Source organism: Pipistrellus hanaki, assembly GCF_964339955.1.
Source record: "Pipistrellus hanaki genome assembly, chromosome: 3".
NCBI classification, from domain to species: domain Eukaryota; kingdom Metazoa; phylum Chordata; class Mammalia; order Chiroptera; family Vespertilionidae; genus Pipistrellus; species Pipistrellus hanaki.
The window spans coordinates 186549146-186565858 of NC_140505.1; the positions used below are offsets into that span (position 1 = coordinate 186549146).

Consider the following 16713-nt stretch of genomic DNA (forward strand, 5'->3'; position numbering starts at 1 on the left):
ACCTGTGCTTCCAGGGCGGATAAACACTTATGCTAGGTGCTTTATTTATATTAAAACTAGAGGCCTGGTGCACGAATTTGTGCATGGGTGGGATCCAGATGGCCTGCCCTGATGGATGGGGGCCCATCAGGCCTGGCCAGTGTGGGTAAGGACCTCAGTGGTTGGCCAGCTGGCCCCGGCCCCAATCAGGGTGTTGGGGGTCCATCAGCGGCCAGTGGGGAGGGATGCCAATCAGGGCCCAGATCAGGCTGGTTGACTACCACAGTGCACATCATAGCCACCGGTTGTTCTGGTCATCCCGCTATTCCAGTTGCTGGGCTTTTATATATATAGATAGATAAACAGGAATTCGTGCAAGGGGCCCTGGGGCCCACAGAGGGCCAGCAGCCTGGACACAGGGATATAGGGACAGGGCTGGACTTCTCCCTGGCAGGACAGAGAAAGTGCGACCCCTGAGAGTGGCCTTAGTCTGACAGGCACCCTGGACCAGGGCCTCCCTCTGCTTGACACACTGTAGCAGACCGGCCCATGGAGGGGCTGGACCCTATGCAGAGGTTGTGTGTTTGGCCTGAGGGGTTCTAGGCCCAAGTCACCTGCTTGGGGAGGGGAGGGACCAGGATGTGCCTGTTTGGAGAGGAGGCTTGAGGAGACCCGTCTCACAGATGCCCAGTGCTGCTTGCTCATTGTCCAGCCTAGAGGCTGCAGTCAGCTCTTCCACGCCTGCCCCAGTGGCACTTTCCCACAGCTGTTATGGTTTATACATGAAACAGCCATACACAGGTCAACATCTCAGCCTCCCCACGTCCCAGCTGTGTGAATTCAGCCAGTAACCTAACTTGTAGCCGACTTCTCAGTGGTATTGTGGAGATAGTGAGGGTGAGATTCAAGGAACACCTGCTGCTCTCTTCAACCCAGGGGCCTTGAGGGGCTGGTGTGAATCCCTGCTGGGAAGGTTGTCTGTACCCTCCCCAGCCGTGGGCAGCATCCATGAGGCCCTGCGAGGGGAGGTGGCCGAGTCCCAGTCCCAGGCTCAGATGGGCCCTCACCCCTAAAGCAGCTCCAGCTCCAGAATTACCCAGCAGGAGAAGAGCGAGTCCAAGCCCAGGCCTGGGGACAGAACCTGGCGTAGGTGGGCTCTCCTCATGGTCTAGCCATTGGAGCCGGCAAATGCTAGATCCCTCCTTCGGCCTCCAAGGAAGAGGCTGCTACTCAGAGCCACAAACAGGCGCCATCCCGTTCTCAAGGCTCTGCTTCCAGGCCCGGCTCCGCCGTCCGAGTGAGGGAGCTGGGGCACTCCCCACCCTCCGGGACCCGTCTCCCGGTGGGAAAGGCCCCGGGGAGTGGGCCTCTGGGGTCCTGTGCTGACGGGCTGGTGGGGGTCCCCACCCTCCGGGACCCGTCTCCCCGGTGGGAAAGGCCCGGGGGGAGTGGGCCTCTGGGGTCCTGTGCTGACGGGCTGGTGGGCCCTCTGGGGGTCCTGTGCTGATGGGCTGGTGGGGGCACTCCCCACCCTCCGGGACCGTCTCCCCGGTGGGAAAGGCCCCGGGGAGTGGGCCCTCTGGGGGTCCTGTGCTGACGGGCTGGTGGGGGTCCCCACCCTCCGGGACCCGTCTCCCCGGTGGGAAAGGCCCCGGGGAGTGGGCCTCTGTGGGGTCCTGTGCTGACGGGCTGGTGGGAAAAAGGAAGCCTGTGACTCTTACGCCCACCTGGGGTCAGGTGAGGACGAGCAATTGTTTCTCGAAACTAAAGGGGCTGGGTCACTCGCATGCTCTCCACCCCGAATCGGGGCCCAGCAACAAAACAAGCCAGGAGCAAGCAGAGGACTATTATATATCATGCTTTTAATACAAACTTAAAAAAATCTGGAACAATATAAACTGTACAGGTTTGATCAATCTTTTTTGTTTTGTTTTTAAACTAAATCTCTAAACACACCAATGTCCCATTCCAAAATATTGCACAACATTCTGAATACAAAACGCCGATTGTATTCCTCCTTCACTAAAGAAAACAATTCATTGCCCTGCTCCCCGAGCCCTCTCCTCACGGCCTCCATGCCCCTTCCTTCCCGCCCCTCCGGGTCACACTGGAGCATCTGGAGCTCAGTGCACTGAGAAAACACATCACTCTGGACTAAACGCTGACACTCTTCACAAGATGACCCACTTCTGGTTTGTTCCTGAAGAGCGTGGTCGACAGACGGTGGGGAAAGGGGAGAAAAAGGCTTTCTTCTCCTCTTTTTTAAAGTTTGTTTTTCCTGAAAAAATAGCTTTGTTTCTCTCCTCTTTTTAAGAAAAAATCTTGAAAAGAAAAAAATTACATTTTACGTTAGAAATATACATATATTATATATACCTCTTACATTTTACAAATGTAGCAAATTATTCAATACAAACAGACACCAAAAAATGTAAAAAATAAAAAAAAAAGTTTTCCTACCAAACCAGGTAAATTAGTGCAGATTTCTGTTGGTTTTCTTAAAATAAAATAAAAATTTTGAAGCAAAAATGCCTAGATTCGAGACGAGACAGACTGGACTGGGCCAGAGAGCCCAGCACCGGAGCCATGCTCCTGAGCACACGTTTTCCTTCGGATTCAAGACACTCGGGTTGGTCTCGCTCTCTCCCTGCGTGCGGCGAGGACACAAGCTGACCAGGCAGGCGGGTACCTGTGTGCGTGAGTGTGGGCGGAGGGTGCGGGGAGGGGCATAAGGCAGCATCAGCCTTCCCCAGGGAGCAGCGCCCTGCCTGGCTGCCACCTGTGGGAGCCACGGGCTAGGGAGAGGGTGCCCAGATGGGCTGGCCCCTGAGAAGTCTAAGGGGACAGATGGTGCCGGGCTGAGGAGCCGGGCCCTGCCCCGCGGAGGGAGGTAGAGCTGGTGCCCATGCGGGGAAGGCTGGCAGTGTCTATCTGGGCGGGACCCCCTACCAGAGCAGTTGCCCACTTGGGTCGCTGGGGAGGCTGGGGCGGGTGCCCAGGGCTTTGGAACTTTCTGGTGATGGGGGCCCTGATGCCATGTGCCCCCCTGGCCAAAGCATCCTGGCATGGCAGCTGGCCCATGATGGCTGGGTTGGAGAAACAACTCGTCTGGCAGAGGCGGGGAGCAAACGCTCTTCTCTATCCGAACAGCCCAGCTTCGGGGGCTAAGCCTGGCCTGCCGCCCGCCCTCTGGCATCAAGGCCCAGTGAGGTTGGGTCGGGCAGTGAGAAGGATGGCAGAGGTACAGGAAGGGGCAGAAGTGCACTACATCTACAGCCAAAGGGCCTGCCCACTACAGGCACTGACCCAGAACCCCCGCCCTGGGCTAAGGTCACATGACAGGTGGGTCCAGGGACTTCTCTCAAGCATCAGAGGCTGGGTATTCCTCGCATAGCTACCTCCCCACCCCCCCTTTTTTGGTCAAAAACAAAGTGTAGATCCCTCTGCAGTCCGGAAGCCAGTTCCTCCTGCAGTGCTTTCCCGGGGAGTGGCAGGCCCGGCCAGTCTCACACCACGTGAACCACCTACGAAAGAACTGACCCCCACCCGGCCATTCCCCCACCTCACACATAAATAAGCATTTGCTACAACCAGAATCACGGGGGAGGGGGAGAGTTCACATGGCTTGGAATTCTTTAAAGTAGGACAGCAAACCACCGCACACGCATGCACACACTCACCCCCACACAGGCCCACCTCCCCATTCACACCTCACAGGCCCAGGGGAGAGGCTGCCTGAGACCACACGTCAACAGCTGTGTCTCCAGGGCCACGGCGGAGAGGGACGCCAGGTGGGAATGGTGGGGTGGGGCCAGAGGACAGAGATGAAAGGAATTCCAGCAGAGGCTGACCTCCCTGGAGTCAGCTCTGGGGAGGATTCAGTCGGCCAGCCAGCAGCTCCTGGGACCAGGCCTGAGGAGTGGGGCGGGGTCTGACCTATTGGGGCGGCAGGCCGGGCCTGCTGAGGTCGGATGGCTGAGTGCGAGGACAGCCGGGCGGTGGGTACAGTGACAGGGGACAGCTCTCCCTGTTCTGAGGGCCAGGCCCCAGCTGTGGCTCTTGAGCTTGAACACACCGATCCTAAACCAGGTGTGTGAAGGAGGGAGGGAGGGAGCAGCAATTCACATCAGGACCATTCTTAGCACAGGAAGCCACTAATTAAAGATGTTATATAGAAAACTACATGTAAGGGAAAAAAAAACAAAACAGAAAAACAAACCCCAAACCAACCAAGTGAATCACAGGCGGCAGGAGAACAGCGGGGAGGTGGAGTCAGACAGGACAGGTGCTGCGGGAGCGCCCTCCCAATCCGGGCCTCGCTGCCTCTTTTCTCTAGAAGGGAGAGGGAGAAGGTGGGGAACATTTTTGTATATTTTTCTTTTCCTCTTTTTTTGGCCTTTCCTTTCCTTTTTCTCTTCTGTGGTCTCGGGTGCTGTCAGTTGGCCAGCACGACGGGCTGGAAGGGCGGGCTGGGGTACTGCATGGCGCTGAGGTTGTAGCTCAGGCCCTCCACGAAGGGCGCCTTCTCCAGGAAGAGGCTGTTGGCGCCGCCTCCGAACACCTGGGCCACGTCGAAGCCGCTGGCCCCGGCCCCGGCCGCGCTGGCCGGGCCGTCCGCCCCGTCGAAGGGGCCGGGCGAGCCGCCGCCGTACACGAACTCCTTGGCGTTGGGCGAGAGCTGGGACTGCGGGGCGGGGCCGGGGGCCACGAGGTTCAGCGCGTGCACGGACAGGGAGAGGCTCCGGTGCTGCAGGCCGCGGGTGGGCGAGCGGGCCGGGCGAGGCGGCTGCGCGGGGGGCTGTGGGCCGCTGGACCCGCCGCCGGCCCCCGCCCCCGCCCCGCCCCCCTTCTTCATCTTGGTGGAGCCGAACTTGGTGGCGGCGAAGGAGGCGGTGGTAAAAGTGATGGGCTGGGCGGAGCGCGGAATGAAGGTGGGGCTGGGAGACTGGCCGAAGGACGGCGAGGGGGAGCTGGACAGGGAGCTGTCCTGGCTGCCGATGGGCACAAAGACCTGGGCGTCAGGGTTGAAGCTGCTCTTGATCTCCTTGTCCAGCTCCGGGGCCGCGCAGCCCTCGCTGTCGTCCAGGTACAGCACCTTCACAGCCCCCTTCTCGCCGATCTGGTAGGACACCTCGAAGGGGTCGATCCAGACGCTCAGCTCCTCGGGCACGTTGGCCCGCACATCCTCCACCGACAGGCCGCTCCGCCTGGCGGCCAGCTCCACCACCGGGTCCACCAGCTCCCCGATGTGGACGCAGCGGAAGCCGGAGCCCCTCAGGGGCTTGTCGGGGTACCAGTGGCCTTCGTACTTCTTCTTCAAGAGCCGCTCCAGCTCCTCCCCGAACAGGTCTGCCCGGCGCCGCGGCAGCTTGTTGTACAAGTAGGAGATGATGAAGTTCAGGGCCACTTTGATCTCCAGCTGCATGGTGCCTTCCCAGGCCGGCAATCAGGGCAGGGCGCGGGCACCAGCCAAGGGCAGCGGCGGCAGATGGCAGGTGGGCAGCCTCGGGCTCCAGAAGGCCCTGGGAAACAAGAGGGGGCATCATGAGTGGCCGTGCAGAGAGCCGGGGAGGGACCAGGCAAAGGACAGACAGGAAAACACCAACTTCAGGTCCCACTGTTGCCCCACCGGAGATGAGTTTAATTTGTGTGACTGGGCAAGTCACCTTCTCTGAGCCTTCGTTTCAGCAGCAACATGAGGTTATCATGAAGATTAGGTTAATTCAAGGAGGGAAACTGCCTCCCACGGCACCTGGTTGTCAGTGGGTACTTGATAAAATTAGCTATTTTTTTTTTTTTTGAATAATTCCAAAAAAGCAGGGAGCTGTGGTTTCCAGTATTTTGAGAATTCAGACCACTGGATGGCTGGCACCAAAAAAATAAAATAAAAACCCACAAAAACAAATCCGACCCCTTAATTTAGCTGGAGGAGACGGCGCCCGCTAACGCTCTCTGGCCTGTGACACCTTGGTCCCAAGGTGTCACAGGCCAGAGTTCAGTCTTTAGTTTTCCTCCTTCAGTGGAAAGGGAGGCAGGTCACTGAGCAAGAAACAGCGCTGCCGACGTTTCCCTGGGGCTTGGCCTCGCCACATCCAATTTGTCGCCCTGTGCTCCCTGGGTGTGTGTGCTCTGGCTCCCTCTGCGTTTGAGAGCTGATTTCAGAACCGCACAGTGTGACCCAGGCAAGCACTGCCGCCAGAGAGCCTCCAAGAACAGAGATGAGGAGCTCCAGGAAAAAGTCAAGACCTGTCAAAACCAGAGCCTGGGCAACGACGGAACTGCTGACACTGAGGCTGGCAGTGCCCTGGGGCAGCAGGGGAAAGGAGAGGGAAGGAGGGTCCAGCAGCACCAGCGTGGCCTGAGGGCATCTCTGTGGCTTCTGGCTAGAGCAAGCATGTCAAACTCAAGGCCGGCGGGCCGCATGTCTGACATGCTTGGGCTAGAGGGTGAGTGAGGAGGGCAGAGAAGCAATTTTCCATTGCCCTGCAGCTTCCAGCTGGGGACCCATCATCACTCAGGCTCCAGGGGACAGTGTGACCACCTGTCCTTGGCACGGGGTCAGATTTATCAAGTGTTCGGAGATCCCTGGAGAGGAGGCAGCCCAAGATAAACACGCAGATGTTATTTCGGGAGTCTCTCGTAGCCAGATTGCACAGAGGTCAAACAGGTTTCTTCCCAAGTCCGGGGCCAGCCTCGTCTAAGGAAGATGACCTGTGAGGTCCGAAGGCCCAGGAAGCTTCCTCTCCTCACTCTCTCCAAACCGACAGCTCCGGCTCAGGGAGCCGGAGTGAACTGGACTGAAAAGGCCACCGGCACCAGGGCCAACCAGGCCAGAACGTGTTCCCGGCCAGAGCTCTGGGTGAGCCTGTGCTGCTGAGCTCAGCTCATGGACATGATCTGTGATCCGTCAAGGGCATCCCATGTCCTGTGACCGACCTGGAGCTGGAATTTGATAAAATCCCTTCTAGGTCCAGCACAGAGTATGCTGAGACTCGTTCTAGGCTTGAGGATCTCGAGTTTTCTGAACATCTGCCTCTACTACATTCCTTGTAATTTTCAGCTCTATGCCTTCACTCCCTCCCCTATAATTTTCAGACCTGGGCCGTGGCTCCCAGGGGCACTTTTAGGGTTGAATCCTCAAACACAGCTCTCTGAGGCAAGTTCCAGAGAAGATGCTCTGGCTCAATCTGAGCATCACACACACTGGCCAGGTCTAGTCCAACCCTCATTTCTCGTCTGAGGGGGCAGAGGGTCAGGTGGCGTCATCAGAGGTGCCGTGAGCATGTCTCTCCCAAGCCCTCCACAGGGATGCTCAGGATTCAGGAGACCCTTCTCGCCTCTCAATCCCAGCCTCCAACGAAAACTTAATCTCCAAGTTGCTCCAAATGTCTATTCACAGATCGACCCCAGGGTCCTTTTAGCTTTCAGAGAAGAAGGAAGAATGGCAGAAGGTGGAGAGCCTTTCTGTTTGTGAGGACTGATTCACCACCAGATGCAAAGAACAGCGGGTGTAAGGGCCACAGTGGCAGCCCACTGGAGGGGTCCAAACACAGAGAACGAAAAATTGTGACGGAAGTCGGTCCTGGTTCCCAAGAACGAGCCTGAAGTTAAGGACAGTGTTTTCAGAAAAGTACAACAGGCCTGACCCAGCATATGCCACTTCTCAAGGCACACCAGCCTCGTGGTATGCCCCCTGCCCCTTTCTAGCCCTCTCTAACTTGGGAGCATTATCTGCCTTTTCAAATTAACCTCCCCTAAAGAGGTCAGCCTCAAAATGGGAGCCTTTCAAATGCAGGCCAAAGGCACCGGGGCATAAGCCTCCCGCCTCAGCACACAATAGAACCACTGTCATCAGCCCTGCCCAGCTCACCGGTTTCTGCAGCATAAGCACCTGGAGCTGCACACCAGTTTGTGCCTCAGCGATGCTGCCGCACAAATAAGGAAGTGTATGTAAGGCCACCTTTGCCTCTTGATGGGAGAACAGGCCAAGCCAGATGGTTGTGGGCTGGAACCTTACAAAAATGCCAGACAACCAGGATGAGATTTTCTGCTCTATCAGCTCAGGCTCTAATTTTGACTTCAAGAAGCTTATGGACACGGGATTAAGGCACTGGTGCTGTCTTGTCTTTAACTAAAGATAGAAATAACCACTGATGAGTTTGTCCATTTTTTTTTTTTTTTTAGGCAATGGACAAATTCTATAGCTTGTATATAAAATATTCATAGAATGTGGTGAGATTAGAAAGCTTAGAAATAACTACCCTTCAATAAAAGGAACAAGTAGATTTGGGTTAAGCAGCAGGAAAGGATGCTAAGAACTTTTCCAACCTTGAGTCAGGGGCAAAGGGTCAGAAAGGTGGCAAACGGGGGTAGGGGGTGTGTGGATGGCGGCGGGAGGGCTGTGTTTAACAATAGCAAATGTACACTTTGTCAATATACCAAAAAGTTGCAAATGTGAAAATAAATTCTGTCTTATTTAGAATCTCATTCCCTTTCACTAGTTTACTTTCAGCAACAAAGTTAATCCTGCGCTGACTTGTGATTTAAAGAAAAGTGTAAAAGGACAAAAATGGGGGGGGGGGGGGGGGGAAGGATGGCTGCAGACAATGATATGGTGATTGAGATTCCAGAGAAAACGTCTAGCAAAGATACAAAGGAGGAATTTTAAGAAGATAAAGTTATGTTTTAAAGGAGATGATGGCAGGGGAACCCACCAGGCTCCCAAACCATGAGAACCTATACAAATACTGAGGCACCTGAAGCTTTACCAACCAAGCACAACTGGATTCAAGTGAGTGTGGACAGAGGGCTCAGGGGCAGGGTCCTCAGTTTTGACAAGGCCAGCAGGTGTGCCTGGGAGCCGGAGCTGAGCTCAGGGGCACAGGGGGCAAACCCACCCACCGGTCCTGGAGCCCCCTCTCCCCCGCCGGGCGGGTGTGGTCGAAAGGTTCCAGGACTAGTGGTGACTGACTGCGCCACCCTGCCCAGAGTCTCACACCATCTCCCCCAAACACAGGCTGGCAGGGCCCAAGTCTGACTGCCAGGCTCCTTCCGCCTAGGAGGGCCTTTTCTAGGGCGCTCCAGGTTCCTTCGAAGCCGGGAAGACTCGACTGAACCCCAATTAAGTGCAGAGGCCGGCGGCAGAGCCGCGCTCTGCACTCTGGGAATTGTAGTCCCCACAAACCCCACGCTCTGGTTTGAAGCGAGTGACCTACTTTCTCTGCGCACTACACCTCCCGGCGTCCTCCGAGGCGGCGCGGCCGGCGAGCCACGCATGCCCAGTAGAGGGAGCTGGCCGAGGGTCGGAGGACCGTGGAAAAGTTTCCGACGCACATGCGCCCTGTGGCGGGCGGCCCCATCCCCCGCCCACAGCCTAATACATTTTATATAAATTCTGCTCGTAGGGCCTACTCGCCTCTTCTATCACCCTACCACGCCCGTGTCTGGACTTTTCCTCCCTTCCTCTGCACCACCTCCCGGGACCACTGAACTCAGGATCTGCCCCAAAGGAGTTTTTCCCGGCCGAGGGCCTCGGACTGGGATGGATAAGGTCACGTTCCCACCCGCTGCCCCGGCGGCCTAATCTGTACCCCCGGGCTCGGTGGCCTCCGCCTGGAGGGGCTGTAGGTACAGTGGGTTCAGAAAGAAAGGGACCTTTTCATTCAACGCCCGGCGGGCTCGGCTCCAGCATCCCAACAGCCAAGGAAGGAAGGGCAGGAGCTAGAAGCCAGCTCCCCGGTCCCAGCCAAAGAAATTCCCAGATAAACTGCCCCCCGCGCCTCCCCCCGGCCGCCAGGCCGCCGGTCTGACAGCCGGTGCCAGCGGGGCCCAACCCTCACGCCTCTCGGAATCCAAGTCCGAGTAACCAGAGCCGGCGAGGAAAATGGGGAAAGGCTCCCGGGCAGGGAAGGGAAGGGAAACTGCACCTGACACCTGGACATCACCTTCCTTCCCATACTTCAAACGGCTTGCACTCCGCCCCCCGCAAGGCCTGCCCTTTGACCAGCCTTACCAGATTCTCAGCAAAGCTCCCCTAAACCTCTCTAATCCTTCACACAAGCCTGTTTCCCCCTCCGCTTAAGAGGGGGATGGGGACAGGTGCCCGGGAAAGCTACAGGGTGTTTCTCTGCCGGAAAATCTAAGATGAGGGACCCACTCCTGGGCAGGGGAGGGAGGGAGGAGAAAAAGGTCAGTACACTGAGCAGCCCCCCAAGACCTTCCCGCTGGCCCCCAAGTGAAGCCTGCAGTACAGGGTTCTGGTTGGGGGGGGGGGGCAGGGCCGGCCAGCTGCCCTTCCTGGCTCTGCTCCCTCCCTCCCTCCCCTTCTAGTCAAGGACACAGTCCATCCTCGGGACAGGAGGGAAGCGGCTTAGGAGCAGGCTGTTCCTCCAGGCACCTCACCGGGATCCACCAGAACCCACACACTGCCATTGCTCTGTAGGTACTTTATTTGGCCCAGTTTCCCCTAGAAACACTAAAGAGGATGAGGAGCTTAAGCCCAGATGGTGGATTCTGGCTCAGCGGCCAGAGGACAGCCGGCAGGGACCGGTTCAGAAGGGGACAGTCCACTCCGCACCCCTCAGGCTTCAGCCGGCCAGACATACACCCTATTCATGACCGCCCCCTCCCCGCACAAGGGAAAGGCAGAAAAACAGGGCCTGCGCTCCCCTCCCGCCTCGGATTCACTCAATGGTGATGAGAGGTGTGTTTTGCAGGAACAAGAACAATCTAGCCAGTCACTAGGATGTCCAGAGCCGAGGGCGGTGGACGGGGAGGAATGCACCCCACCCAGGAGCAGCCACACCGGGGCGAGGAGAGGGGGCCTGGGCGCCCCGGGGTGAGCGCGGGGTGGAGGGGAAGGGGGTTCCCGAGGGCGGGGGGGGGGGGGAGAGGAAAAGGCCGCCTGGGCGGGGGCGGGGGCGCGCCGGCGGCGTGGAGCGCCCGGCCAGGCGCGGGCGGGGGCGGCGGGGGCTGTGGGGCTGCGGGGTCCGGGCCCCCTCACTCACGGGTGTCCGCGGCGGCGGCGCGGGCTGCCCACCCGGCGGCCTCTCCCTCCAGAGCGGCCCTGGCGCGGGCGGAGATCGCTCTCCTCTGCTCTCCGCGGTGTCCTCCCTTCGCCGGGCCGCGGCCGCGGCTCCCGGTGCTAATTCTCTCGGCTCCCGGAGGCCGGGCTCCGCGGCGGGGACCGAGGCGGGCGGGCGGGCCGGCCGGCGGCGACGGCGCGGGGATGGCGGCCCGGGGGCGGCCTGCGTCGCGGGGTGGAGGACGGTCCGGCGGGCGGCCCTGCCCTTCTGGCCCCGCGTCTGCGAGCCACTCCCTCGCCTCCGCCGACGACCCGCACCTCCCGCGCCCCGGCCCGAAGTGAGCAAAGTCAATGAAAAGTTTCACCCTTAGCAACCCGCGCACGGATCCGCCCCGCCCTGCGCGCTGCGGCCGGGGCGGGGCGGCCGGGACTACTTCCGGCGGCGGCGGCGGCGGCCGGACCGGCGGGCGGACTCCTGACCGAGCACCGGCGCCCCCACCTGCCCGTGGCCGCCCGCCCGGCCCTCAGGCCCCGCTCAGTGGTTCTCCTCAGGCCCCGCACCATCGAGTGTCCCCGCCATGGCTGTGTCCCCGGTGGACACGGACCTTGGGGGCAGGGTCCTGGGCGGGACCGCCATTGGGGTGCTGGGAGGGACATTGCGGGGCGCACGGCTGTGTCTGCGGCCCCACACTGGCCCTCGGCCGCCTCGGCGCGTCCCTCCCGCTCCGGGCGACCGGCCCCGGCCCCGGTTCGGAGCGGCGGCGGGACGGGAGAGGGCGTTTCGGGCCTTTACCACCGGGTGAGCCCGGCTCCCCGAGCCCCGTGCGGCCTCAGCGGACGCCGTGCCGCCCACCGGGGCGAGGCCCGGGCGGGCCGCTGAGCGGGAGGCGGAGGCGAGGGGGGCCGGGCGGCGGGAAAGGAGCCGCCTCTGTCCGGCGCCGGTACCTCGCGGCGGCCCGGCCCCTCCGCGGACGCCCGCTCTCCCGGCCGGGCCCCCGCGGGCCGCCGCCAAGCCCCCTCCTTCGATGTGGAGCCCGGCCTCTGACTCCCGGCGCGGGGTGAGGGGGAGGCCTGTGCCGGCGGCTGGCTCCCGGGGCGGCGCGGTCTCCCCGGTCCTCCCTCTCAGCGCCGGTCCCCGTTCGCTCCCGCCCGACCTTTATTTATTTTAATATATTTTATTGATTTTTTTACAGAGAGGAAGAGAGAGGGATAGAGAGCTAGAAACACCGATGAGAGAATCATCGATCAGCTGCCTCTTGCATACCCCCCACTGGGGATGTGCCCACAGCCAATGTAAATGCCCTTGACCGGAATCGAACCCGGGACCTTTCAGTCCGCAGACCGAGGCTCTACCACTGAGCCAAACCGGTTTCGGCCCGACCTCTATTCTCATCAGACGCTCCAGCCCGGCCGCCAAGCGCACGGGTGCTGAGACCCAGAAACCAGCCGCGAACAGCCGGCGTGTTTTCCCTGACCATCCTGTTGGAGCACAGGAGCGTGTGGGTTTACATGGGCTTCCCGCGCCGCAGCCGAGAGCCCCGGACAGGAGGGCCCACCCCCCACGCCGGGCGCTTGGCGCTTGGGGCTCCTCCAGGGACTACTTGCCTCGTGCGTCAGCGAGGCTGAGCGTCACACACACGCCCCTCGGCCGGCTCCCTCCTCTCCTCCCCTCCCCTCCGCCTCACTCCTTCCCCCTCCCTTTTCTCGTTTCTCTCCCCCCTCCCCTCCCCTCCCCTCCTCCCCCTCCCCCTCCGCCTCACTCCCTCCCCCTCCCTTTCCCCCGTTCCTCTTCCCCCCCCTTTCCCCTCCTCCCCCTCCCACTCCGCCTCACTCCTTCCCCCTCCCTTTCCCCCGTTCCTCTCCCCCCTCCCCTCCCCTCGCCTCCTCCCCCTCCCCCCCCCGCCTCACTCCTTCCCCCTCCCTTTCCCCCTTTCCTCTCCTCCCCCCTCTCCCCTCCCCCCGTCCTCTCCGGAGAGGCCCCGCCCACCACGGGGTTCCGGAGAACCGAATAGCTAAAAATATAACTGGTGGTAGCAACAGCCTCCCCATTGGTCGGGTGAGGTAGAGGCGGCATCTGATTGGATGTTCGAGCCAACTGCTGTCACGGAGGTTAGAGACCCGGAGCCCAGAAACAGCCCTGGGGAGAGGCCCATTTGAGAGCGGGGCTTCGCGAGGGATGCTGGTATCTGTAGTCATTTGTTAGAGGCAGCGATGGAGATGGCAGGGTTGGAATCCCAGTTCCGCCACCAACCATGCTATCTTGATTTAACAAATTTCTTTACATCATCAAACCTGTTTTCTCATCTTTAAAATGTAGATCATACGTAAAGTCTGGCTCAAATAGTTGCTATTCTTAAAGGTATAACCATTCTGGCCAAGTTACACTGTGCTCAGTTCAGTGCGCATTTCCCAGTAAGAAACCTTACAAGATAAAATAATGAGAGAGGTGAGGGTGAGCTGAAAGGAATTCTCCAAGGGTATCTCAGGAAGGGGGCGGGGGGCATCCATACAAGCAGATAAAGGAGGGAAGACTACCATTCAGTGCAGGCTGAGCGAGGGCACTGATCTCTGAAAGGAAGGCTCTGAATTCTGTTCATGTTTTTATTCGACGCTCTCCTGCACTGCTGGGAACAGCAGCCCTGAGCGGCATCACAAAAACAAACTCAGAAACCCAGCCTCCTCCGCAAGTGGAACCCTGGATAAAGGGTTAGCATGTAAAAAGGAGAAGAAAACAGGGAATCCTAACTGCTGATGTTTCCATTTGTGATGTGAGGAGGACGGTTTTTCTCTTCCCAGCATGACTTCATCTTGCCAGGGCTTGTGAGCTGAATCCCTAACTCAAGCACTCCCGTCCCTTCCCATGTTGAATAATCATTCCCTGAAAAGCACACACCATGCTTTAAACGGCGAACTTCAGAAGCATGTGCGGAGAGGAGAGGCGGGCAGCCCCTCTAAGAGTAAGCAGGCTGTGCGGTTTTGTTCTGTGACAAGTCAGGCTGGTCATTAGTGCCCATTAACTCTCCAGGTGAGTCACTCATGCACACATGCCAGGGGGAGGAATTTTGCAGGCCCCCCCCGTTTTCTTCAGACCCACTGCCCCCAGGGCAGGAGCAAAGAAAGCCACCGCTGAAACTGGCTTCTGGTTTCCGAGTGAACTTGCTGTTCATTCATCACAACCAATGTGAGTGAATTCTGGTAACAAGTAACGCTCCCCCCCTTTTTTTTAAAATCCTCACCTAAGGATATTTTCCCATTGATTTTGAGAGAGGAGGAGAAGGAAAGACAGAAATATTGATATGAGAGAAACACATTGGTTGTCTCCTGCACATGCTCCAACCAGGGCCCTGGCCAGGGAAGAGCCTGCAACCAAATATGTGCCCTTGACCTGAATCAAACCCGGGACCCCTTCAGTCCTCAGGCAGAGGCTCTATCCACTAAGCCAAACGGCTAGCAACAGCCCTACCTTTTGCTAAGACTGAAACTGCAGTATTTTATTTTAAAAAATGTACCATCATGGATTTCAGAGGAGTTAGAAATATCAATAATCAGAATCATTGATTGGCTGCCTCCTGCACACCCCCTACTGGGGATTAAGCCTAACAGGGGCATGTGCCCTTGAACGGAATAGAACCTGGGACCCTTGAGTCCACAGGCGGACGCTCTATCCACTGGGCCAAACCTGCTAGGGCTAAAACTGCAGTATTTTAATAAAGTAACTGCGTTTAAGTGTTGGTGGTGGCAAATGGGCATTTGGGTTAGAGTTGATAAGAAACTGAAAAACTGGGAAAAAGATGGGAATTGGAATCTTTTTTTTAGGCAGGAAAATTCCAACCAAGGCAAAGAATCTTTCACCTTTACATTGTAGCTTCAAACTATTAAACAGCTGCAGGTCTGAACAGAGTGAGTCTCTCCGAAATGTAGTCAGTTCAGTTTGATTCCCTGAGAAGTTAATCTTCTTAACGTAAAAGCTGCTAATTGGCAGGCCAAGCGTCCACATCTGGTGCATGTATTGGCCTGGCACAGACGAACACACTCAAAATATTTGAATGAGTTGACATTTAAAAATTGGAAGACTGCACACAGATTTTAATTAGCCACTTGTCCTTGATTCAAAAGATCTGGCAACACTGGGCATTCCTCCTGGCAATTGGAATGGAATGGCAGCCCTCTCTCTCCTTTACAACAGGGCCTGTGCTCTGGATTCTCTCAAGGCCCCCATCGCTATTGTCTCCCAGAAGGGAGGCCAAAGGTCATATAACAAATATCATGATGTTTGGTTATTTTTCTTATCCACCCCTTTCAATCAATTATATTCTTCACCCCGACTCTTGAGTCTGTGACCCCCTTCCCAGCTCAGTGTAATAGTCTGCGTGGCTGCCTGGTATGCGCTCTGTAGTGGAGGGAGAGCAAAAGGAGCTCAAGGGTTGAATTCACTGTTTTTAAACTCTGGGTCATGACACATTATTGGGGTAATGAAATGATTTGGGTTTAATGGATTTCAGCCTGAATCTTTAGAAAAAATGGAAGTTCTGGAGTGCAATACACATAGTAAATATTATTTCATGAAATTTTTGTTAAATGTATGTACTAGGCATGAAGAGTCCAAGTGAGAGATTGTTGTGGGGTAGAGTGTCTGGAAGTATCCATGACATGTTGGGAGCTTAGAAGGAAGAGGTACCCAGTTGACTGGCTGATGTGAAGGTGGCTGGCTTAGGTCAAAGGAAAACAGCGCCAAGACAACAGGGAGTGTGCAAGTATCATCCCTTCGGCTGCCTAATGAAGAGCACAGAAGCAGAGGAAAACCTAGGGAAGAGAAGGAACCATTTGGAGGACCTTCAGTGCCAGGACTTACATGTTTCTCTGGGGAGAAGCGAAGACCCACTCACTATAAAAGAACCACCACTCACTAGTATGTAAAGCCTTCCCAGTAAAGGTCAGGCTCGTACAAGGTCGAGTTTAACCCTATGACCCAAAAAGGTAGGCCTTAGCTGATAAGAAGAAAGCACAGAAAGGCTAAATGACTCACTAAAGGTCAATAGCAGAGCAGAAACCAAGGTCTGATTATAAAGCCCACACGCTTCTCACAACACTTTTTTTTCCCCAGGGGGGGGGGGGGTGGGGGTGGGGTGGGGGAAGGGGGAGGCTAGGTTCACTTATTTTTGGAGCAAGAACAATGTAATAAATGCAATGTTTAAATATATGTACTGTGTATTTGAGAAACTGGAAGACACCTATCCTTTCTAGAATCTAGAACTGAATATTTAATAAGATTGAAGACCATTCTTATTTTTGTGGCCATACACAGGCCATTATTCTAATTCTCTTCACAGAACTGTATACTGTTAGAGGTTAAAATTCAACTTGTAAGCCACGTTTTCCCAGAGAATTTGGTACATCATTATGCTAATTTTTATAATTGAAAAAAAAAATTCCTCAAGTCCAAGGTGGACAAAAATTAATTAAAATCAAACCAGGTTGGTGTGGCTCAGTGGTTGAGCATCGAACCATGAACCAGGAGGTCACAGTTCAATTCCCGGTCAGGGCATATGTCTGGGTTGTGGGCTCAGTCCTTATTAGGGGATGGTGCCTGAGGCAGCCAATTGATGATTTTCATCATTGATGTTTCTTTCTCTTCCCCTTCTACTCTCTGAAATCAATAAAAACATTTAAAATAAAATCAAAACCATTTACTTTATCTCAGGTATTTTTAA

The 16713-nt window shown here is 56.8% G+C and overlaps 1 protein-coding gene across 1 annotated transcript; it reads right to left on the reverse strand.

Annotated features, from left to right (window-relative positions):
- Positions 1-1821: 1821 nt before the first annotated feature.
- On the reverse strand, positions 1822-11375 carry TOB2 (transducer of ERBB2, 2). The gene is made up of 2 exons (XM_084876697.1): positions 10986-11375; positions 1822-5501 (listed from the first exon to the last, which is right to left on the reverse strand). The coding sequence occupies exon 2, from the start codon at positions 5402-5404 to the stop codon at positions 4415-4417; it is 990 nt and encodes a 329-aa protein (XP_084732823.1). The 5' UTR covers positions 5405-5501; positions 10986-11375; the 3' UTR covers positions 1822-4414.
- Between the last annotated feature and the right edge of the window lie 5338 nt (positions 11376-16713).

What these genes read in the sequence shown, in the direction of transcription:
- TOB2 (XM_084876697.1), bottom strand. Translation starts at nt 5,404, where the DNA reads ATGCAGCTGGAGATCAAAGTGGCCCTGAACTTCATCATCTCCTACTTG.